General features: G+C 42.6%; 1 protein-coding gene across 2 annotated transcripts in view; it reads left to right on the top strand.

The window, feature by feature from the left end:
* ERICH3 (glutamate rich 3) overlaps window positions 1–12164 on the top strand; it is a 125933-nt gene extending 113769 nt beyond the window's left edge. Inside the window, exons 13-15 of one of the 2 annotated variants that reach the window (XM_053592747.1) lie at window positions 2060–2188; window positions 6382–8531; window positions 9934–12164. In XM_053592747.1, coding sequence (XP_053448722.1) covers window positions 2060–2188; window positions 6382–8513 — 2261 coding nt within the window. In that variant the 3' untranslated portion in view covers window positions 8514–8531; window positions 9934–12164. The remainder of the gene's footprint in view (window positions 1–2059; window positions 2189–6381; window positions 8532–9933) is intronic. The other variant, XM_053592748.1, reaches the window with a different exon arrangement.
* Window positions 12165–24285: the final 12121 nt, after the last annotated feature.

Here is a 24285-nt window from a genome sequence, read left to right as displayed (position 1 = left end):
GTCTTTCATACTTAGGCCAAGGTCCCATTCCTGCTGAACCTGAAATAGGCAATACTGACTATCCAGAGTCTCATCTGCTCCCAAAGCCGAACCCTCCAGGGGCCAGCAGACATGGGCAAGTGGTCATAACAGTCCCGAGACAGAGGGACTGGAAGCTTCACTGTCATTTCCGAGTGAGTGATAATTTATAGATTGTGCTGGTATAGTTTTGCTTCTTAGAATAGTCTTTTGGCTTAATAGCTGCTAATTGATTTAGTTATTCTTTTATTAGTAGTATTATTGTAAACCACATTTCTTTATAGATCATAGACTATTTGAAAATAACCTAGATGCCTTTTTAGCAGCGATGAAGCAAAGCTTCGTGTAATTGCTGCTGAGTTACACTGCTTCCCGCACCCTTGTTCTAGCAGCCTTGAGATTTCTGTTACTCAGCCAGCCAAACAAATGTCTAGGCAAAATCCAGACCATTCCTTATTTGAACTCTCTAGAAATACTATGAATATTATTATAATAGGTAAGATGGTATTTTAACGTATATGTACTATGTTTATACTATGTAAAGATACTAAAATTAAGACCGACTGGGTAACAAATCCAAATATTACATAATTGTCATGAGTTGATGTCATCTCTAAACTATATGATTTTCAAAAACTTTAATTTGGTGCATTGGATGAATGAGAAAAGCTGATGTTCAAAAACTTTTTACAGAAAATATATTTTTAACATAATATATTATGCTTATCTTTTCATTTCCATGTTTGTCCTCTTAGGATTTATATAGTTTAGTAACCATTTTCCCTTCAAAATCCATTTGAGGCTCATATTTTACTATTTTTCTTGGTAAGTAGTTGCCCCTTAGCAACACACCTTAAACAAAGCAAGAAACTATATTCTAGCTCTGTTTTTCTCAAAGTAAAGTATTTAGATCAGCTGTATCAGAGTATTAGGGGAAGAGAATGAAAGGGAGTAAGGGGGGATGATAGGAAGGAAGGAAAGAGGAAGGAAGGAAGGAAGGAAGGAAGGAAGGAAATTTTTAAAATATGTTCTTACCTCAAAAGGTAGATCTAGTTTTAGTGTGATTTGCTTGACCTTTTGTTACCAGGAGGTGGCATTCTGGGAGACGTCAGGGACTTAGACATGTGGACCGTCAGATGGGAAGCAAGGGATGTAGACAGGACATAGTCAGAAACTGCAGACAAACTCAGTCGACTGCACTGTTGCCTGGTCACAGCACCTGGGTGATGACACAACAGACATGCTCTCCTCCCCCCTCCTCCTCATACCTGCTATTTACCACGTGTGTAGCCCTTGCTAATAAGTGGAAGGTGAGCATGTTCTGTGTGTATCACTTCATTTAATCCCTCCAGGAGCCACTGAGTAGATACATTTTTGGCAGATAGTTAAACTGAGGCATAGGTTTGGGCCAGAGAACTTGCCCAAGGTGATACAGTTAGTACAAAATGTGGGACTTGAACTTAGATCTCTGATCCTGAAGTCTATGCTAGTAATCAGCTGCAGATAACAGGAATTTCTACAACAGCTTTTACTGTCAAATTTATAGGACTCGTGTAATAGCTTTCTGCTTCTGTCCACATGGAGTGAGTATTGGGGTCAAATCACTAAAATCTACTAATGGATGAAATGTTCACAGTAGAGTCAGCTCCAGTAGTTTTAGCCATTCAAAAGAGCGGTGATGATTGGTGTCCTAAAAGCCATAACACACGTTTCCAGAAAGGAGAAGGCAACAACACGGTTTTCTTCCCATCATTTCATTGCATGTGCACTTGGCCAATCCGTCACTGCTGCTGGCTGGGGTCTTTTTTTAATGCAAGTATTTCTTTGCATGGATTTCTTTAATTCACGTTCTTCTGTGTTTTGTTTTCTTTTTTGAAATCACAGCTTGGGAGTTGTTTAATATTAAGGGATTTAAAAAAAACAAAGTTATGCTTTAATGTGAATGCTTTTAAACTGACCCCACCTGTTTAAAGGATGCAAATAGCTATGTTCCCGTGACCTGTTTTTATACCTTTTCATATTTTATATGATCTCCGATCAGTTGGACAGATAATAATGGACGCCGTGGCATCGGGCTGCCACAGCCACTGTTATGACGACGAGTCTGGTGTTAGCAGCGCAGATGAGGAGTGGGTGCCCTGGGGGAAGCTGGAGATGGACACGGGTGGAGGTAAGGGCACATCAGCACCTAGGAGAGATCTTCAGAAAGACAGCCTGTTCCATCTTTCATCCTTCCTTCCTTCTGCTACTTTTTTTCTTTTCAATTAATGAATATGACGACCAGAAGTGGTTGACAGGCCCTAAGGGGAGCTTTAAAACTAACATCAAGCATGAATGTTATTATTCTTTTTGAATACACTGGTGCCAAGGATATTTATAAAAAGGACTCTAGATGATAAATACTGGTAGGGATTTTCAGAATAGACTTCTTTCAAAGCCTGTCTTCCAGTTAGCTGGCCAGGCAGGTGAATTTGCCCTAATTGACCCCATTGGAGACCTCAGAACCAAGACACATTTCACAGTGATTCATTTGAACTTTGTGTGTGTGTGTGTGTGTGTGTTTCAACTAGAAAAGAATTCATTGCCACCAGTATATGACCTGTGTTGGTGGTAAGTATTCCATCTGCAAGAGTGCCCATTGGGGTGATTCAGTAGACTAAGACTCATACCTTCCTGACCAAACTTCCCATGTGACTAGCTTTCCAAAATTTAGTGATTGACTTTTTAAGAAAGTGTCCTAATTTGAATATATGTCTCTGTATTAGGGGAAGATATTTATTTCATTAATCCTACAGTCACCTTACCCCCACCTTCTATCAAGCACTACGAGGCAATTTAGAAAATAACTGCCATGATACAGGGAGGTTAACCTATAACTTTCTAACTGCTGTGATACGTGGAGGTTAACCTATAACTTTCTAACTGCTGTGATACGTGGAGGTTAACCTATAACTTTCTAACTGCTGTGATACGTGGAGGTTAACCTATATCTTTCTAGCTAACAACTTAGCCAGCTACAGTTTTATGGATACTGGCAGAAGACACAAGACACCTGGATCAGAGAAAAAGAACATTATTACTCACAGCAAATAGCAGTGGTCAGAGGACTGTAGTATTCATGCTGGTACTTTGTGCTGCAGTTCTCCCTGGGCAGCATGAAGAGGGCCAGATAACACTCAAATTTGTAGTGAGCTGAGTTGCATCAGAGGGACCTTGAACTTGGAGCACCCAAACCTTCCACAGTGGGCATTCGACTATAGGAATTCCAGTGCCTCTACCCCAACACTCATTCTTCAGTGCAGGCAGACTGTATTATTGATCCAATCTAATTAAAGCAAAGAAAATCCATTTACTTGTAAAAAATGAGAGTGTGGAAAGAAGATTTGTTAAGCTTTCTACCTGCCAGGCCCGATGCTAGGTATTTCCCGTGAGCTAACGTGTTTACTGTCACTACGATTCTGTGTGGCTAGCATTGCTGTTCCTACTTTATGGATAAGAACATAAAGGTTCAGAGAGGAGTTATTTCCCAAGTTCCTACAACCAGTAAGTGGTAGAGCTGGCATTTTCTCTGAGTCTGTCTGATTTCCGAGTCTGTCTGATTCCCAAGTACATACTCATTCCACTAAATCAAAATTGCTGCTGTTTGTGAATATTATTTGCTCCCTTATATTAAATATTTTTTTCAGAAGCCCATGAAGTCACCATCAAAAAACATGTCATGTTTCATACTGAAATTTCTCAGGAAGGCTTCAATTACTCTTCGCCTCATACCTGAGGAATGTCATAGCTGACTCCCCTAAGCTGTGTGTGTATGTGTGTGTGTGCGTGTGTGTGTGTGTGTGTGTATAAAAGTTCAGCAGGATATTACTGGCACTTTCTTTCCTAGAATTTAGGCACAGTATGTTATGACATGGTGGCCAGGCAATTTTATTCCCCTATTGTCCTGAATGCTTTTTTTAAAAAATTAATCCACAAATTTAGAGACTGGCTTAGAAAAATGGAGGACTGTATTTAAATGTTTGTCATAACTGACTGTTTAATATACTTCATGAAGAAATAAGAGAGCAGCAAATATGCTATTAAAAAGGCTTGACACACATTATTATTTCCCATGATTTCGATCTAATTTTGTATTAAATCCAGTAATAATCTATAGTGAGAAAATGGACCCTATTTTCTCAGGTGAATTGGCTGCATGTTCTCTGAGTAAACATTAGATTCTGCATTTCTCTTCAGGAGCTTTTATTACGTAAAATTTAGAAAATAACTGCTGTGATACCTGGAGGTTAACCTATGAAAGTCAACCTTGGCCTCATGGATAGACCTAACATTTCTATTTTACTCCTTTGAAAGAAGATATCATAAAATTCCTTTCCAGATACATTCTCAAGGGAAATGTTATATCAGCTATTATTGCCTTACCTCAAAATGGTTTTCATAGTAGTTGGCAAGAGACTCAGGGAATGCAACAAAGAATAGCCGTGTTTTGTGCTAGGAGAGGTAAGACAGTGCTGGATGGGGTGTAAGAAAAGGGAGGAAGGGAGGAAGATCAGGGCTTCAGGGACCTGGGAGATTTTTGGTGAGGGTGTTGGAGGTAAGACAGCGAGTGAAAAAGGCAAGCAAGTAAGAACAAGAGAGGCACATTTATTTGCTAACTTCATAAAGTTACATAATTTAGAAGTTAACATGCTGATAATTTATTCTATACCATATAGTTTAGTGTCTTTTTAAAATAGAAAAGAAGATTAAATTGGTAGAAATTATTAAGATGGCTGTTTCAAACCTCCTATCTTTCTAAGAACTACTATTCTGCACTTGGCAAATTTAAATGCTTTGGGCATTTGGCATGCCATGCCTTTCTTTACTTATTTTGCATACAGCAGTCCAGAAAAAAAAAACAAAAACAAATATAAATCTTTGTTAAATAATAAGAGAAATACATTTGAAGCCTTTTAAAAAACATTTCAAACTCATATTTGCTATTTAAGTATGATTGCTGGCTAGTGCACCTAAATTTTCCAGGGAATTATGTATGAAAACTTATTAAATACTTCAAGCAGATTATTTATGTTGAAAATTGGCCAGTCTACAAGTCTGGACTTGCTCTGTGATCCTGTTTAGCCAGATGTAAATCAGTTTCTAAACATGCACAGGAGGTATCTTGACCCATAATCCAAACTGGTGTCTTTAGTAAAATGTCTTACCTTGAGTTTTGGATGACTAAATCTAGATAACAGTAGCTTATAATATAGGAGTAACAATCAGCTCACAGGCTCAGCGCCCATAGCTCAGTGGGCAGGGCGCTGGCCACATATACCCAGGCTGATGGGTTCAAACCCAGCGCTGGCCAGCTGAACAACAATGACAACAACAACAACAAAAAATAGCTGGGCATTGTGGCGGGCACCTTTAGTCCCAGCTCCTTGGGAGGCTGAGGCAAGAGAATAGCTTAAGCTGGAGTTTGAGGTTGCTGTGAGCTGTGACGCCAGGGCACTCTACCAATGGTGACAGAGTGAGACTCTGTCTCAAAAAAAAAAAAAAATTCAGCTCCCACTGTGTGATGATTGTGTTGCTAAATTCGCACGTGAGTAACAGAAACAGAGTCAGAAGACAGACATATTTTAGTGTTATAGAGAATAATGATCTTTAAGAAGATGAAATACTCAATTTTTCTTAAAACAAAAATTTCCTGCAAGTTTTCATGTTTCAATTGAAAGTAGGAGGTTTGTGTGTGTGTGAGGGAGAGAAAGGGAGATGAGAATGAGAAGAAGAGGGAGATTTGATTGATTCTAAGACATGTGGACATGAACGATGTTTAAAATAAGTTTATTTTGAACATTCGTTCCCATTCCTCTCTCTCCCTCCATGGGTAGTGCTGTGGCATCATAGCTCACAGCTACCTCACCCAAACTCTTCCTGGAGAGATCCTCTTGCCTCAGCCTCCCAAGGAGCTGGGACTGCAAGCTCCTGCCACCGCACTGGGTTATTTTTAGTAAAGACAAGGTCTTGCTCTTTCTTAGGCTGGTCTCCAGCTCCTGAGCTCAAGCAATCCACCTGTCTTAGCCTCCGTGAAAGCTAGGATTACAGGCATGAACCACTGCACCCTACTATTTTGAACATTTCTGATGTTCAACTTTCCTTTATTAATTTTGAAATTATTTCTTTTCATAATAAAAAGCCATTATTAAATCATGATGTATACTGATGGCATCACAGAATCAGTGGAGAAAACGTATGTCAATGGCTTCTTGATATGACATATAATATTGTAAATATATTATAAATACAATGTACAGATTATACTGTCTTTTCCCTTGTCCATTTGGAGTAAAGTAACCTTGTTCTCTAACCTTACTTTTATAGCAACCAAAAGAGATGGAGTGGCGGAGGCAAGGCCGGCGCTCAGCTCAAGCGAAGAGCCCCCGCAAGTTGCCCGGGAAATGTCTGCCCTGGAGAACAGCGAGGCAGCGGAGGAAGGGGACGCTCCGGGGCGCAGGGATGCCGCGCTGGAGGAACAGGGGGCCGCAGCGCTGCGGGGAGAAGGGGCAGTGAAGGAGGTTAACCCTGGGGAGGGACTGGCGACCGCAGAGCCGCCAGCCCTGGCAGAACAGTCTCCAGGGGAAAGAGGCGTTCCTCCAGGCAACGCAGGTGGGACCCAGGCCGGGGCAGAAGCCGACGGGGCGAGAAGGCTGGGAACGGCAGCAGGAGCTCCTGTGGGTCGGAACGAAGATGATGCTTCTGCAAAGCAGGCCTTGATGCTAACTGTGCTGGAGCCAGAAGAGGCGGCCTGGGAGGGGGAGCAGGCTCCCCACACGGCAGCAGTTGCGAACAAGCAGGCGGCCCTGGACTGGAAGCATCTCCGGGAAGCAGCACCCCCGAGAGAGGCGGGGACCCCGGACAGGAGAGGGGCCAGGACAGCGGCGGCCCTGGGTGAGGCGGCGCCCGGAGAGATGGCTGCGGGGGCCGCTGGGGAGGAAGCACCTGCAGAGCCGGCGGACGCGGGGCCCCGGGGAGACTCAGCGACCCGCGCTCGGAATGGCTCTGCAGAGGCGGCCCTCGGAGGGCAGCGGCCAGCGCGGGAGAGCAAGGGGGTCGGGAGAACAGGGGCGCCACCGAGCCCCTCGGCGGCAGAGGCGGGGGCCGGCTGGATCCTGGGCCCAGGGGGCCGCCCGGAAGACCTTTGTAAGGAAGATGCCGAAGAGGAGGACGCTGTCAATGAGACGGGACCAAAGACGGAATACGACGGGAAGGAAAGGCCACCCGAGGAGTTAGACGCAGCCAGAGAGAGGAGGAAAGCCGGAGGGCCGAGGACTGCTGTGCGGGCAGGTGGACGTGAGCGAGGAGAGGAGGCCCCGGCGGGCGCTGCAGAGGAAGAGCGGGGGCTGGTAGAAGAGAAAACAGCCGAGGAAGCGGGATCCGGGGCTGAGAACCAAGCGCCGGTGACGGCGTCTGCAGCGTCGGAAGATCCAGGGCTTCTAGAAGATTCACTGGGAGGAGGGGAGAGTGTGCTCGAAGCCACACCTGGATTTGAAAAGTCACCGGCAAATGTGACACTGTCAAACGTGACAGCTCTGAGGAAGGCCGGAGGCACGGGCAGACTGAGGGCAGCGGGGGACGCGCAGCCCGAAGGCGGCGCGGGGCCGCGGGGCGGGCAGGAGGCGGCCCCCGCCGAGAGGAGACCTGGCCGGGGCCCCGGAGCAGCAGGTGCACCTGCGGGCGGGCTTGGGGGACAGCGGCCCCGGGACCCGCGTACCCCCGGCCAGGCAGAGGAGCCCGAGGCCGAAGACGGAGAGGGGAGAGGAGCGGGAGAAGGAGCGAGGGTCCTCGGGACCCTGGAGGACGCTCCTGGGCGGGGTCCCCCGACGGCAGGACGGTTGAGGGAAGAAAGCGTGGATGAAGACTTGGATAACGCCGGCACGCTGGGGACAGGCGTGGTGCAGGACAGGAGCACAGAGGGGGCCGGGGACAGGGCCCGAGCCGGCGAGGCCCGGGAAGACCCAGGCCCAGGAGGAACCGCTGCCCAAGCCCCTGCCGGGGAGAGGGAGGTGTTGGCAGGTTCCAAGACAGCTGAGGGGAAAGCAACAGCAAAGACAGCCGCCTCCCTGTCAGAGGCTGCGGGGGAGGAAAGCTGCGGTGGAGAGGATGAGGGACCCCGCGCAACTGCAGAGGGGGTGGCGGTGGAGGGGTCAGCGGTGCGGGAGGGGACAGTGACGCCTGCACCTGAGGGTGGGGAGGCAGCTCCCGGAGAACCTGGGGACCTGGAAGGGAAGGCCCCAGGGCAAGGAAAGGGCCAAGAAGCAGGGACAGCGCAGGAGCATGGGGGTCAGGAGTCAGGAGCAGGGGAAGAGTTACAGGGGCAGCAGAGGGCAGCCTGCAGAGAGGGCCCGCGGGCGGCGGCGGCGGCGCATCCCGGGAAGCCGGATTTCGCTGGAAGCCAGGAGGAGCCTACGGTGGAACGAGAAAGTGAGGGCGCGGCTGCCCCCCTGAACCACTAGGACGACTCCTGGCAGGCGGTGAGCATGAGTTTGGGTCTGATTTGTCGCAGGACTGAACAGAAGCTTCTCAGTGGGTCCACTGTATTGGGCTGACCTGCCCCTGTATTGGTCTGCCCTGCCCCTGTATTGGGTTGGCTGCCCCTGTATTGGTCTGCCCTGCCCCTGTATTGGGCTGGCCTGTCCCTCTATTGTTCTGGCCTGTCCCTCTATTGGTCTGGCTGCCCCTGTATTGGGCTGGCTACCCCTGTATTGGTCTGCCCTGCCCCTGTATTGTGTTGGCTGCCCCTGTATTGGTCTGGCCTGCCCCTGTATTGGTCTGCCCTGCCCCTGTATTGGTCTGCCCTGCCCCTGTATTGGGCTGACCTGTCCCTCTATTGTTCTGGCCTGTCCCTCTATTGGTCTGGCTGCCCCTGTATTGGGCTGGCTACCCCTGTATTGGTCTGCCCTGCCCCTGTATTGGGTTGGCTGCCCCTGTATTGGTCTGGCCTGCCCCTGTATTGGTCTGCCCTGCCCCTGTATTGGGCTGGCCTGTCCCTCTATTGTTCTGGCCTGTCCCTCTATTGGTCTGGCTGCCCCTGTATTGGGCTGGCTACCCCTGTATTGGTCTGCCCTGCCCCTGTATTGTGTTGGCTGCCCCTGTATTGGTCTGGCCTGCCCCTGTATTGGTCTGCCCTGCCCCTGTATTGGGCTGGCCTGTCCCTCTATTGTTCTGGCCTGTCCCTCTATTGGTCTGGCTGCCCCTGTATTGGTCTGCCCTGCCCCTGTCTTGGTCTGCCCTGCCCCTGTATTGGGTCTGGCTGCCCCTCTATTGGTCTGGCTGCCCCTGTATTGGTCTGGCTGCCCCTGTATTGGAGTGGCCTGCCCCTGTATTGGTGCCTGAGCACAGATACACAGATACACACAGAGGGTTCACTTTTGGCAGGAGAGGGGCCGCAGATGGAGGAGGGGCAGGGACTCCCTGCTGTTCCAGGTGTGACCAAGTCATTCTCAGAGGCCATGAGATCCCTGTCTCCCCACAGGGCTGGGAAGAGGAAGTACAAGGTGTGCACCAAGGACAACCCACAGAAGTAAAGAATCAAACTTCAGTCCAGAGCTCATTTCTGTTTTAGTGTATGGAAGGATGGGTTGTCTGCGACCATTTGCCTTTAAATGGGCCCTAAGAGGAAGGACGGAGAAGTTTTATAAAGTTTAAAAAGTTTTATAAAGCTTAATCTATTCTATATATTTTTATGAATGAGACGTAAATAGATTTAATATACGATATTAAATGTATTAATACTGAAGAGTGGAACTAAAAACCAAAGTTTTGTTTTTTACATATTCCAGTATTTCCTTGGTACCCTCGCATCCTTCGTGCCTAGTTTCTAGAATTTTGAGTGATTACATCCATAGTACAACCATCCTTTTCATTATTTTTCAGGATATTTTAAAGAAGTCTTCTGGAAGATATGAAGAGTGGAGAAAGATTCACCCAATCATCTCACCGGGACTTGAGATTTTATTTTCTTTTTTTGCTGTTTGTTTGTTTATTTTGTTTTAATCGCTGTGGTTGTCTGAGATGGTCCCCAGTCTGTCTGTGCTGGCTGGCCAACAGCTCATAGCTCAGTGAGCTCTCTGAGAATAGCTCAGAGATCGCAGAACCCTCCACAGGGACCCTGGTTCCTAATGGAGAACTGCCAGGCTGTTCCACATTCTATACAACTATCTTTTTCTAGATTCAAATAAAAATGATAGCTTTCACGTATTTGAGTTTTACCAAAGATCACCAAAAGGCCCAGTCTTGATGCCTCAAGTTCGTTTAAATTCTTTTTTATTTTACAATCTATAGTCGTAATGTCATAGCCCAGATCCTTTGCATAATCCCAATTTCATACATGGGAGATTCCTTTACAATCTGTGGCTTGGTCTGTGAAAATGAGTTGTAAGGTTCCTTTCCTGTACACTCAAGATTAACATTGCTGTAGAGCTCTGAGTCCCTCAGGAAAAGGATTCCATGGTGGGTATTTTCACTTAACACTTAGAAACATTCATTCTTTTTAATTATGCTAGAAAAGGAATTTAAAGTAGAAATGTTATTTCAAAATGCCCCCTTTGGTGTATATGTTTCTGTAGTTCTGCTTTCTGAAGTAGACTTAGAGAAATGGTAGCTTCTGGCATTTTGTTCCTGGGGGCCTTATTTATAGGGCCACTCAAATGTGAATCAAGGTAGTAAATAATTTAGCTAAGTGGCATGAGGATAATAATTAGACCAGGTAAACAACACATCAGCACGCACGCCAACACTCTAGACTCTTTCGTTGATGTCATTCAGTGGGAAGGAAACTGGGATGAAATTAGTGTGCTGATCCCATTCCCAAGTTTTGATATTTCTACCCTGTGAACTAACCCTGCAGTCCACTGTAAAGCAACAGTCACAAATACTTTCTAAATTACCCAGATATTTTTTCTAGTTGTGCATCAGCCAGCCTTGTAAGAGTTTTGATTTCCTTGAAGACATACCAGTGCCCCCCAGGCACATATTTGTCTACCTTTTCTCTATCTGAGGAGGTGAAAGAATTTCCTAAAGCCAGACCACACGTACAGACTTTCATAAATGACTCAACCTTTGGCCCCACCCTAGAGATTCCTATTTCATTAGTTTTATGTAGGTCTGCACATCAGCCTATATCATCACTCAATCTATGCTGTCTCTAAGGACCAGGCATACAATTGTTGGAAGTGTTTTGTTTTTCATTTTAATGAATAATGGAGCCATTAAATGACCAAAGACACACTGTACTAGAGACAATGAGCCATGTGATGAACTGGTCCCTTCATGGGGAGCATCAGTGTCATCTGGAACTTGCCTCCTGGCCTCTTCTCCCACCTGTTCAATTAGAAACTGTGGTTGGGTCCTAGTAATTGAAGTTTTAATTGGTTTAATTCAGGTAATTATGATGGACACTAAAATCTGAAAACTGCTGTCATGAACCATTGATTGTATGGAGGATTAGTCTCAGAGGGTGGCTTGTAGCAGGGTTGTAAACTTCCTGTCTGTGCCTCTCTTGTCTCTGCTTTTTCTACCCTTTTCCAACTTACCTGTTTCTTTTACTTTGTCTCCAAGAAATGGTATTCACTACAAAAGTGGTTAAGTCAATCTTAAACTTTTCATTATAACGGCATTGATACATACATAAATTCCTTCTGTTTCACCCCTTATGAAAGGATGAGTGTTACTCTTTGCCTGTCATAAATTCACATTACTTGCATGGTGGATTGCATCTACCTTATAATTTCATTTATGACTGAGCTGTATTACCGTGGGGTTCTACAGTATTGCTTTCCTGATTTCAGCCTCAATGCTACTGAGCACTTGGAGTGTTTAGCACCTAATGAGAAAGATTGTAAACTTGTTAATCCAATTGAAAAATGAGTTTTGTACAACGTGCTAAATGGAAATTGTATTGAATTATTTTTATATTTAACATACTCCATCAAAACATTCTGTAACATAATTCTACAACCTGCATGTGGGTTTAACTGTAAAATTCAGTATTGTGATTTTTTTCATGAAGTGAATTATTTCTCTTCAAAGACTATGTTGATAAAATTATTGTATGTTCAACTGAATTGATTTTTTCCCTAGTTTCTTCATTATTAAATGCATAAATAAATCATATATTTGCATATATGATTGCAAATTGTGAATGGTTCTTTGTAAGTAAGACTAGACTTAACATTTTTTTTTTGTATTCTTTCCTTACAAAATTGACTCCAAAGGGCAGAGACAATTTGCTTCATTGAGTTCTAATTTTGAGTAGTGTATATGGGTTTATACTGACTGCATTTATACACATCTTTCACATACATGGGGTAATGTCAGGGAGAAAAGGTACTATCATCATTATAGAGATAAGCAACCAAAAGCTCAATAAAATTAAGTGGCTTGTTTAAAATTCCTGTCACTCACAGGTCATCTGACTCCAGCCTCTGACTTTTTTTTTGCAATTTTTGGCCAGGGCTGGGTTTGAACCCACCACCTCCGGCATATGTGGCCAGCGCCCTACTCCTTTGAGCCATAGGCGCCGCCCAGACTCTGACTTTTTTTTAAAATCACATACACTATTTCTAGAAAGGAGTATTTTAAATAGATATCAGAGACATGTGAACCTCTACCTGGTTTCATTTATTTGAGAAGGAGAAAAAAATCAAACCACTTTTAAATATTTATATGCTCTATGAGAATGGAGTTATACTATATTTCCAGCCAGTATCAAAGAGCAAAATAGATTATTTAAATAATTTAAGAGAAAAATAACCGACTATCAAAGGAAATATAGGTCGAACTAGGCTTTCTACTTGGATTTCCTGAGTTTAACCTTTCCTATAGCTTTATAAACTCTTGTGTTATAAATTTAAAGTACAATCAAGTTCCTTAACCCTTATAAGATCAATAATTTTGCCACAATTATTTCCCTTGGAAAAATGATTGTTTGAGAAAAATGAAAGCCTTAAGGAAGATTCATCTAGTAAGTGAAATATTCCAACAGGCCCAAGGACAGTCCAGAAGAGGGCATTTCTGACCTTGGGTAATATTTCCTCCCAGTCTGATATAACACCCCATTATGTCATTAAAAAAATTCCCTGTCACCACGGCCAGCAGCAAGAAGCACAAAAGAACAGGGAATAAATACCACTCGAATGTTTTAAAAGTTGCTTTCAAACTCACTCTTCTTTTTTTCTAAAGATTTTTTTTTCTTTTTTCTAATATCATGCCCATGACAGGGAAACTGTGCTCTTCAAAACAACTGGAAACTAACTCTGTAAGATAAAATGTTACATGTTTGAGAAGACATGGGACTTCTTTAATGTCTTCCATAAGATTCAGGCTGTTCAATATCTGTGCATTCTTTACAATATTTTTGAATACTGCAATACCCCCAAATTTTTATTGGGAAAATCAATTTCACAGAATACTCTTGGGACAGAGAAGCTGCTGCAATGTCTGCCTTCTTTGTTAAATATCTACCTCTTACTAAAGGTTCTATTAAGGACCCATGAAGTATGAGAGAAATCTTGTCATTGTATGGGAGGTCAGTACCAATGTGACAGGGAGACCTTGAGTGTGCTCCTGAGGGAGATGAAGCTTTTCATGAGATTTGCTGGCAAGTTGGCAGTACCTGAGCTCCTATGCACTTTATCTAAAAATGGACTTGAGAACTAGCCTTAAACAGTCAAGGTCTTCCCCTTTGCCAGCCCCCCACCTTTCTTCACAATAATGGCCAATCTTTCACTCTCCTGTCCACGTCACTGTGATACAATGGCCCTTAAAATGACACAGGAGACAAAGGAACTCTGCGATACGAAGGGAACGACTTTCATGATGGGGTAACAATCAATTGGGTGGCAAATATTTCTCACAGTCAGGTACTTTCTAATGCTTTGTGTTCAGCGATGTTAAATGAGGCTCTGGTTGAATAAGTCATTAAAAGATGTTTTGGTATTTCATCAGTCTGTGAATCTTGGTAAACCACTCAGGAGTTCAAGAAGAGCCCGGCTGCATAGTATAGCACATCTCTTTCCTTTCTCATCCTCTTATTGATGAGCATGTGTAAATACCCTAGGTTTTACATCTATAAAGATAAAATGCAAAATGGAATAGAGCTGATGTTTAACACTCGTATTCCAGCAGTAAATAATATTCATTCACAGATAGGCTGATTAAAAATAGAAATAACCTCAGAGATGCTTTTCTACTTTTGCCTACATGTAACATGTACCAAAACTTATAACATACGCATGTTGTTTTGATTAAATGTACATTAGGAATAATTGTAATGGTAGCTCAGTCCAGAAGAAATATTAACACATACAGCCTTATGGCCATCAGGGATTTTTAAAAATTAAATTTTAATTTATATAATAATTCAGAGGCAGAGAAATATGACAGGGCGAGCAGTAAAAGATTTTTCAACTATAAAAATATACTACAGTAGCATTAAAATGTTTGAGTAAAGTGGAACGAAAACGTAAGCTTAAGAAGTCAAAATGACATGAGATTTTTCTACCCCTAAGAAATGCTTGGTCGTATACTTTTGAAAATGAACGATTTAGGTCAGGTTCCCCTATAAAATGCTCTGGAACAGATGTTTGTGGGCAGAAGCTTTATTGGGGCATGGTCTGGGAACAACTCCGTGGGAGATGGAAAGAAGAGATGGGTTAAGAGATGAGATGGGCTGCAAAGTCGTTGCCAGAGACAGCAAACTATCTGTGGGGAGCTGGGGTGCCAGGAGGTGAGGGGCCAGGCCTCTATGTTCTCCCCATAGACCAGGAGCTCAGCACTGGCTGCCTCTTTGACAGGGAGGAAAACCTTGGTCTAGGTCAGAAGTCCTCAAACTACGGCCCGTAGGCCATATGTGGCCCGCCAAGGACATTTATCTGGCCCACCAGGGCTGCTGCCTGTCCTGCTTAGCAGCCGACTAGTCCCGGGCCCACAGTGCACATGTGTGGAATGTGAGCCGAACTCTCCGACTCCCCTGCATTTATTATATTCTGATTGCTATTCAGTTGTGTATGATGTTGTATGTTGTGTGCTGTGTAAGCCCCGGTTCACACTGTTGCCATCTCCGAGCAGTGAGAGTTCAGCCACATGCTTGTATAGCTGAACTTGCATTAGATTCATAAGAAAAAAGGCATATATGCCTTCTTTTTTCCTGCAGTGGAATCTGATTGCATGGTTCTTCTCACCCATGTGATCAGATTCCTGTGTGAATTCACAGATCGCAGTGCAGCTCACACAGGGTAGTGTGAACTGGAAAGGTGGTGGAGGAACCGGCTCTGTAATCATGCTGGTTCCCGCACCACACCAGTGTGAGCCTGAGGTAAAAGCGGATGTCCACCAATAAGGGCACTGTTGAGGCTGAAATGATGTGGACTGGCAAGGCTGCATTGGTGGACACTGATCAGACTGCATTGATGGGCACTGATCAGACTGCATTGATGGGCAGTGCAGTCTATATGTCTCTGTGTGGGCAAAGTTTTTGCTGGTATATTGTTTTTGTAGCACTGTATATGTATATTGGTATTTCACTAATAGCAATTTGGAATCCCTGGGAAACAATGATATCAAGAAAGAAAAAAATTGAGTGGGAGTGTAGGATATTCAAAAAACAGTGGATTTATGATTATTTTTTCATGCAGCACAAGGAAAGAGCTGTGTGTTTGATATGCCAGAATATGGTGTCTGTGTTCAAAGAATACAATTTGCGTTGACACTATCAAACTCAACATAAAGATAAATATGATTGTTTGGTCGGAGAAGTGAGAAAAGATAAAATATTAAAACTGAAAAATACATTGACAACTCAGCAAAATACTTTTGTAAAGCAGAAGCAGCTAAATATTTCATTACTGCGAGCAATTTTTCAAGTTGCCAAGCTAATAGCATGCACTGGCAGACCATTTGTGGAGGGAGAATTTGTTAAAGAATGCCTTCTTTCTGTTGCCAAATAGATGTGCCCAGAGAAGGCCAATTTATTTAGTACAGTGAGTCTTTCAGGACCCAGAATTACATGAAGGATTGAAGAAATGGGAGACAATTTGCACCAGCATTTGCAAAATTCTGCAAAAAAATTTTCCTATTTTTCTTTGGCACTAGACAAAAGTAATGATGTTCGTGACTCTGCACAACTTCTAATTTTTATTCGTGGGACAAATGACTATTTCGAAGTCACAGAAGAGCTTGCTGTACTGCAAAGCATCAAAGGAACAACTACAGGACAGGATATCTATGAAAAGTTTTGCCAAACTGGTTTTGAGCTGGACTGGGCTAAACTAGCCAGTGTGACAACTGATGGTGCTCCTAGCATGGTGAAGTCTAAGAAAGGAGTAATTGCTCGCATTAACTAAGAGATGGACAAACATAACAATTCTCATCCAATAGCCATACACTGCCTCATCCACCAACAAGCGCTGTGTAGTAAATCACTGAAGTGGGACTTTGTTACGAAAACTGTGGTATCTTGTGTTAACTTCATTAGAGGTAATACACTAAACCACAGACAATTTCAGGAATTTCTGTCTGAGCTAAATGTTGCCTATGAAGATGTTCTGTACCACACACAAGTCCATTGGCTGAGTCGAGGGAGAGTTTTGAAACATTTCTATGAGTTACTTCCACAGATTACAGCTTTTCTGCTTTCAAAAAACAAAGAAGTACCAGAGCTCAATGATGCAGAATGGAAATGGCACCTTGCCTTTCTGACAGAGGTAACAGAGCTACTCAACAGTTTCAATGTGCAACTTCAAGGAAAGGGGAAGCTCATCTGTGATACGCAATCACATGTGAAAGCACTTGAAGTAAAATTAGGCCTCCTCATCAAACAAGTGAAGGAGGAAAATTTCTGCCGTCTCCCCACAACTCAAAATCTGTTAGCGGAAGAGGGAAGGAGTGAGGGGGGCAGGGCCTTGGTGTGTGCCACACCTTTTGGGGGCAAGGCATGATTGCAAGAGGGACTTTATCTAACAAATGCAATCAGTGTAACCTGGCTTATTGTACCCTCAATGAATCCCCAACAATATTAAAAAAAAAAAAGATATTAGTGGAATAGACAGAGTAGGGTTGCTGCTTGGGTGTGGAGGGTTGAAAAAAAATTTTTGTGGGCTCCTTTTCTGTATAAACATTTTGATTATAAAATGTGTTTCACTGGAAACTATAAAGGTAAAGACAAAAAAGAAAAAAATCTGTTAGCAGAAAAATCATTGGTTGCATTCCCAAACAAAACATATGTGGATTCACTGGAGAAGTTGCAAAAGGAGTTCCAATTTAGATTTATTTATTTATTTAATTTATTTATTTATTTTGCAGTTTTGGCTGGGGCTGGGCTTGAACCCACCACCCGTGGTATATGGGGCCGGTGCCCTACTCCGTGAACCACAGGCACTGCCCCCAATTTAGATTTAAAGAGCTTCATCTCCATGAACAGGACATACAGCTTTTCTGTAACCCATTTTCTATTGACATTGAAAATGTGGATACAATTTACCAAATGGAACTGGCTGAACTGCAGAATTGTGACTCTTTGAAAGATGCATTCAAGTCAAGCAGCCTTCCTAATTTCTATGCCTCTCCCCTCTGCGACATATTCTAATCTCAGGAACCATGCACTCAAAATGGCAACTATCTTTGGTAGCATTTACGTCTGTGAACAGACTTCTTCCAGAATGAAACATCTGAAACCTCCAACAAGAGCTAGACTAACTGATGCACATTTGCATCACTTGTTATGACTAGCAGTGACAAATATGGAACTGGACATTGACCATCTCAATAGCCAAAAGCAGGCCCATAGTTCCCATTGAAATACTGGTAAGTTTGTTGATTTAACTTTACTTACTCTTCATTTTAAATATTGTATTTGTTCCCTTTTTGTTTTTTTTACTTCAAAATAAGATATGCGTAGTGTGCATAGGAATTTGTTCATAGTTGTTTTTTTTAAACTATAGTCTGGCCCTCCAACGGTCTGAGGGACGGTGAACTGGTCCCCTGTTTAAAAAGTTTGAGGACCCCTGGTAGATGGTCCCTTGAGTCCTGTGAAGACACTTGGATGTTATAGCCTTCTACAGGCTGCCGGGCAAAGGAAGCATTTACTGTGAAGGGGGGTTCAAGGTGGTGCCCCACAGAAGCCACTACATGGACGACGCTGACATAAAATTGCTACATTTTGCTACCAGTATTTTGATTCCCTTGGACACATGTAGAAAAGAGATTTAACCATTTTATCTGAAAACGTCCTGTTTTATAACATGTTAGAAATGACGTCTGTAACTACTGTTTAAACTTATGAAAAATTTTCGATGTCAATAAAAAGGAAGTGTGAAGGGATGCCACCAGTTTCTTTCGAAACTCTTTCAGAGGTATGTGAACAAAGATATTCTGAACCCAGCAGTGAGGTGAGTAGCACAGGGCCACGTTTCTTCAGCTACAAGGCCTAGCAGGTCCCAAGTGGTCAAAAGTCTGATTAATGTGCAAGGTTTGTTTTGGCTGCATACTATTATTTTTTTTTATTTTATTTATTTATTTATTTTTATTAAACCATAGCTGTGTACATTAGTATGATTGTGGGGCACCATACACTTGGTTCATAGATCGTTTGACACATTTTCATCACATTAGTTAACATAGCTTTTGTAGCATTTTCTTAGTTATTTTGCTGAGACCTTTACATTCCACATTTACTAGGATTCACATATACCCTTGTAAGATGCACCGCAGGTGTAATCCCATTAATCCCCCTCCCTCCACCTACCTCCCCCCTCCCTCCCCTCCCTTTCCCCCTTCTCCCTATTCTTAGGTTGTAACTGGGTTATAGCTTTCATGTGAAGGTCCTACATTAGTTTCATAATAAGGGTGAGTACATTGGGTACTTTTTCTTCCATTCTTGATACACTTTACTAAGAAGAATATGTTCCAGCTCCATCCATGTAAACATGAAAGAGGTAAAGTCTCCATCTTTCTTTAAGGCTGCGTAATATTCTATAGTGTACATATACCACAATTTATTAATCCATTCATGGATCGATGGGCACTTGGGCTGCATACTATTAAAATGATGTCTGTCAGCAGCAAAACAAAGAAGCAGGTTATGCGACACTGTGCTGCTGTAAGGAAGAAGACTCCTGGTGTAATGTGCAGCTGTTTCTAAGGAAGGAAGCCGGCACCTCTGGTGTGTCTGAGCACACGGTCAGGGAGGTCAATAGTTGTATTCAAACAGCATCTCAGTGCTAAAAAAGCAGGGCTCTGCAGACATTTTCTGCAAAGGATCAGATTTTAAGTATTTTAGTCTTTGTGGGATACACAGTTGCAACTGTTCAATGCTGCTATTCTAGGGTGAAAGCCTCTGTAGACAATACTTAAAAGAGGTGGTGTGGGTGTGGGTGTATCCCAAAGGAACTGTATCTACAAAAAAAGGCAAGATGCCAGTTTGGCTTGGGGACTGTAGGTTTGCTAAAGAATGATCAAGTAAATAATTCCCCTCCCCAATATGTCACAGAAATTTTAGTTTTCAAAAGTATGTCTTAAACACAAATGTTTTGAAATAACTAGAGTAAGGATCTAATTGACTTTAACCGTGTAGTGGCATGGATAATTTATTAGACTCTTGCTCTCTTTTTGAGACTATTATTAAAAATCTTTATTTTAGTCAGGTTTTTAATCTTTGCTTCCGCTCCTTCTTCATCTTCTCTGTTACATCTGTTAGAATGCAAATGTAAGATGTCGTGAAGAAGGGCAAAGGACTGTAGAATTCTGACAGTGACATTTCAGGCTAACACAGGCTGACTTGTTCCTCAGTAGAACGTTAGCTCCATTAGAGAAGAGAAGGGATCTGACCCGGTTCATGCATGATTTTCTGGCACAGGGCATGTGCTCAGTAAGTCCCTGGTATATAAGTGAACGCAAGAATTAACGAGAGATTGGGGCAGCTTTGCTAAATGTTGTTCTGAAAGTTTTTGACTGGTGTTGAAGGAATAGAGCGAACCTCTACATTTGTTGACTAAAGAAAAAAGGCAATTATTTTTATAAAATGTTAGAGTTGGTAGGGACACTAGCTGTGACAGATTCCACCTGTCACTCTTCCTGTATCCACGGAGACAGCAGAGGCTTGAAGGCGCTGGGGAGTGGGCTCCACATTTGTTAGGGTCAGAAACCGGACTGGAACTTCTATCTATAGTCCAGAGTTTATTTCACTTCAAAATACTGTTTCTAATTAGTCATATTTTCTTTTCAGAAATACAAACTTTTCAGTGCTTCTTTTCTTTCTTTTTTTTTTTTTTTAACAGCTGATTTAGTCCTTGCCTTGCAAACGTGGAAATGTGTGCTTTCAAATGTAGTGTAAGGGTGAACAGTTTGGGTGTCCCTGAAGTTTGCCCTCTAAAATCTCCACAGAGACTATCAAGGTTAATGGTTAAAGAGAGACAGCAGAAGGCCCACATAGAATTTATTTTACACACATACGTGCATGCGCACTCCTGTCATTGATTAAATGTAAAGAAAAGAAAAATCTAAGAATGAAGGAGAATTTTCCCCACTGAAATAATCCTAATATTCATGGCACTCGGTAGCATATAAACTTCCAGTATAATTCAATAAATTACGAGGCTATCTAAGTGTATACAAATTCACAACAACTCAAATCTAAATCACTGGTTTTCAACTTTGGTCATACAGTAGAATTTTTTGCAGGAGACTTTTCAAATTTCTAGGTAAAGAAGTTGGGCCTCAGGACTTAACATGATCTCCCAAGGTGATTGATACGGACAGCCAAACTGTCTCCATGCCACTAAGCTGGGGACTTCCACAGCACAGAACTACCAGTTACAAGAGTGATGCTGGGTTCCTTGTCCAGTTACCCAAAAGGCAGCCCTTTAGTCATACATTTGTCTGCAAGCTGAGAAATAGCCTTCCCTTCTCTACCGAGGCCTCTTCCGGAGTCAAATGTTTCTCTGGTTATAATCAGATTCTATTGTTTTCTTCAGTTTTTAATCTCCATTTGCAAACCTAAGATCTGTGACACTGAGTCCTGACTTTGCTTCTGAGCAGCCATCACATGCTACGTGCTGCTACAAGTAGCAAAGCCTGTGTTAACGGCAATCACCAGCTAATGTGACCTTAAAGGTTTAGTGTAAAATGGTTGTGCACCCTGATCCCCCAAATCGAAGGTCTTTAAACTGAGCACCTCTACCCAGGATGATAAAATAGCTCTACACTTGTCCAATACACACCTGAAAAAGATCTGCCTCCACTGACCCTTAAGGAAAGGTGGAATTGGTGTGTATAATGCCACCCCACATTTATTTCATGGAACATCAGGATATAATGAACAAGAAAGGCCTTGAAGAGAGAAATACATTAGCTAAGAGTGGCCTGAGGACAAGGGTTGGAGAGGGACCAAGGCAGTCTCATGCGTCTCTCCTGTAACTATTCAATAGTGCTTTCCACTCACATGTTATGATCACACATTGTTCTCATGAAGTAGAATCTGGTAGCGAACACGAGACCGAGGCAGGTATCTAAATCCTCTTGTTCTTTGTTCTTAAATGTTGCTTTCAGTGTAATTTTTTCAGAGCTGTCTCCCAGTTCTTTGTTTCTATTTATCTGTGTCTAATTTTCTTTCTTTTTTTTTTTTTTTTTTTTGTCTCTTTTTTTGGCCGGGGCTGGGTTTGAACCCGCCACCTCCGGCATATGGGACCGGCGCCCTACTCCTTGAGCCACAGGTGCCGCCCATTATATATGAGCCACAGGTGCCCTTTCAACGATTTTATTTTTATTTCTCAGGGTTTTATGTAGCCTTTAATCCAAATCTGCCTGTTCATTTCTGATGGTAACACGCTACTTGTTAATTTTTTCTACTTTGTGTGATTTCACTTTAAAAATTAAAAAAAAAAATGTGTAGGTCATTATTTTCTCTTCTGAAACTGATTGGTCTACTGTCTGTAAGCCTTGCCGTCTGTGGTGGGTCTGTAGTTTGTAATTTCTGCCCTCTCTCCTTCGTGGTGCTTGGTGTCTTAGCTGTGTATGTATCAATTTAATCTTAATTTGTGGATAATTCTTCGAGGGTACAGTTGAATGTGCCAGTTGATGTGCTAATTTTAATTTCTTTGGTCTTTCGTAAGTTTTATTTGCATATATGTCTAAATAACTTTCATTTTTTATTTTGATGTAATGTGCCATTTTTTAATAAAACTTCCCTTATTGTTGGCTCAAGGCTTGATCTTCAGCTTCAGTATTTATATTATAATGTGCTCAGGACGACCTTGATTGCTCCCTTGTGTTTACCCAACTGCTACTGGTTTTATCTCACTTTTATTTTTTTAAGACTTTCCTTGTTTCCTGCAAGTTCAGCAATTAAAAGTATTGTTATGCAGGATCTACTTAAATTACAATGGGAATGTCCTTCAAAGTATCAGGTTCCTGCATTATAAAATGTAGATTTTTGACATCGTCTTAGTCTTTAAAATAATTACATCATTTAATTGAAAAGTAAGAGAATATATATACATTTATGTTTGTGTGTATGTGTGTATGCGTGTATATACACACACACACACATATCTTTTCAATGTTCCTAGGTACTAACATATTCATAGGTACAAGTTCCCCAAAATAAGGCTTAGACTGATTATGAAGATGCTAGCAGTTGAGATTTAATTTTTTCAGAACTAAACCTTCTTTACATGATGGTTTAACAAAATTGTCTTAAAATGGTTGCAGGGAGATTTTAAAATTACAATGCTTTTGTTACTGGCATTTAACATTGTAATACTCTTTTTAGAGGCGTTTAAAATTGCAATGCTCTTGTTAGTGGTATTTCTTCCCTTATTTCAACTCCAAGGAAGGGTTCACAAATAGGGCAAGGAAACGACTGGGTTGTGTGAAATTTTAGAGAAGAAAGGAGTATTGTGAGTACGCCACGTTTCAATTTTTCTCAATCTCTTATAATTCGTCTAGAGCAGATGGTAAAATAAGATGAGCTCAGGGTCTCTGCCCAGTTAGCAGTGAGTAAAAGCATCTTCTAAAGGGGAGCGGGTCATCTTAGCCTGCTTGTGCCGTTACAACAAAATGCGGTCCTGTGTTCCTTAACAACAGGGATATGATCTGAGAAATGTGTTTTCAGGTGATTTCATGCTTGCTCAGACATGGTAGAGTGATAGATAGTGTGCCTCACCCAAGCCTGGAGGGCACAGCCCACCTCACGCCGGGCTCCATGCGCAGCCCTTTGCTCTGAGGCTCAGACCTGTACAGCAGCCGTCATAGTGAATACTGTGGGCAACTGTGGCACAGTGGTCAGTATTCGTATATCTAAACATGGAAAAGATGCCGTAAAAATGCTGAATAAAATTGAAAAAAATGGCCCACATGTAAAGGGCACTTGCTGTGAATGGAGTTTGTGAGGCTGGACATCGCACTGGGTGAGTCGGTGAAGTGAGCGGTGAGTGAATGTGAAGGCCGAGGTCTTCTGTGCTACTGTAGCCTTGATAACACTTTGCACTTGGGCTGCACTAACAAATGTCATTTCTTCAATAATAAACTAACCTTAGCTTACTGTAACTTTTCACTTTATACAATTTCATATATTTTTAACTTGGGAGCTCTCTTGTAATGCTACTACTTAAAACACAAACACATCCTATAGCTGTGTGAAAATATTCTTTATGTTCTATCCCATGAGTTTTTTTTTCTATTTTTAATCTTTGAATTTTGAAAATATTTTTTTAAAAACTAGCACACCAACATAGACATTAGCCTAGGCCTACAAGGGTCAGGAGCATTAAGACGGCACCAGGTGAAAGACACTTTTTGGCTTCATTATAATTCTACGGGGTCAGCATCACACATACAGTCTGTCACGGACAGCCATCCTTATGCCATGCACAGCTTTGTCTGGGACTGAAATTTATTTCTCACAGTTCTAGAGACTGGGCAGTCTAAGATAAAGCCACCAGGTTGGGTCTCTGGAAGGTCCCTTCCTCCCATTTGGCAATTTCTTGGTGTCCTCGCATGGCAGAAGGGATGGAAGGGGAGATTCCCTGAAGCCTCTTAATAATGGCATAGTTATTAATGCCATTAATGCCTCGCCTCCTAAGGGCCCCATCTCTCAATTCATCACCTTGAGGGGTAAGTTCTAGCGTAGGAATTTTGGAGGGACACACACATTCATATCAAAGCATGAGCCAATGTCAATTTCCATGGGTTTAGGGGGAAACTGAAGGTTTTGATATTGTACTGCGGTAAAAC

The sequence above is a fragment of the Nycticebus coucang genome, chromosome 5 (assembly GCF_027406575.1).
Source record: "Nycticebus coucang isolate mNycCou1 chromosome 5, mNycCou1.pri, whole genome shotgun sequence".
NCBI classification, from domain to species: domain Eukaryota; kingdom Metazoa; phylum Chordata; class Mammalia; order Primates; family Lorisidae; genus Nycticebus; species Nycticebus coucang.
This window is presented reverse-complemented; position numbering and strand designations above follow the sequence as displayed.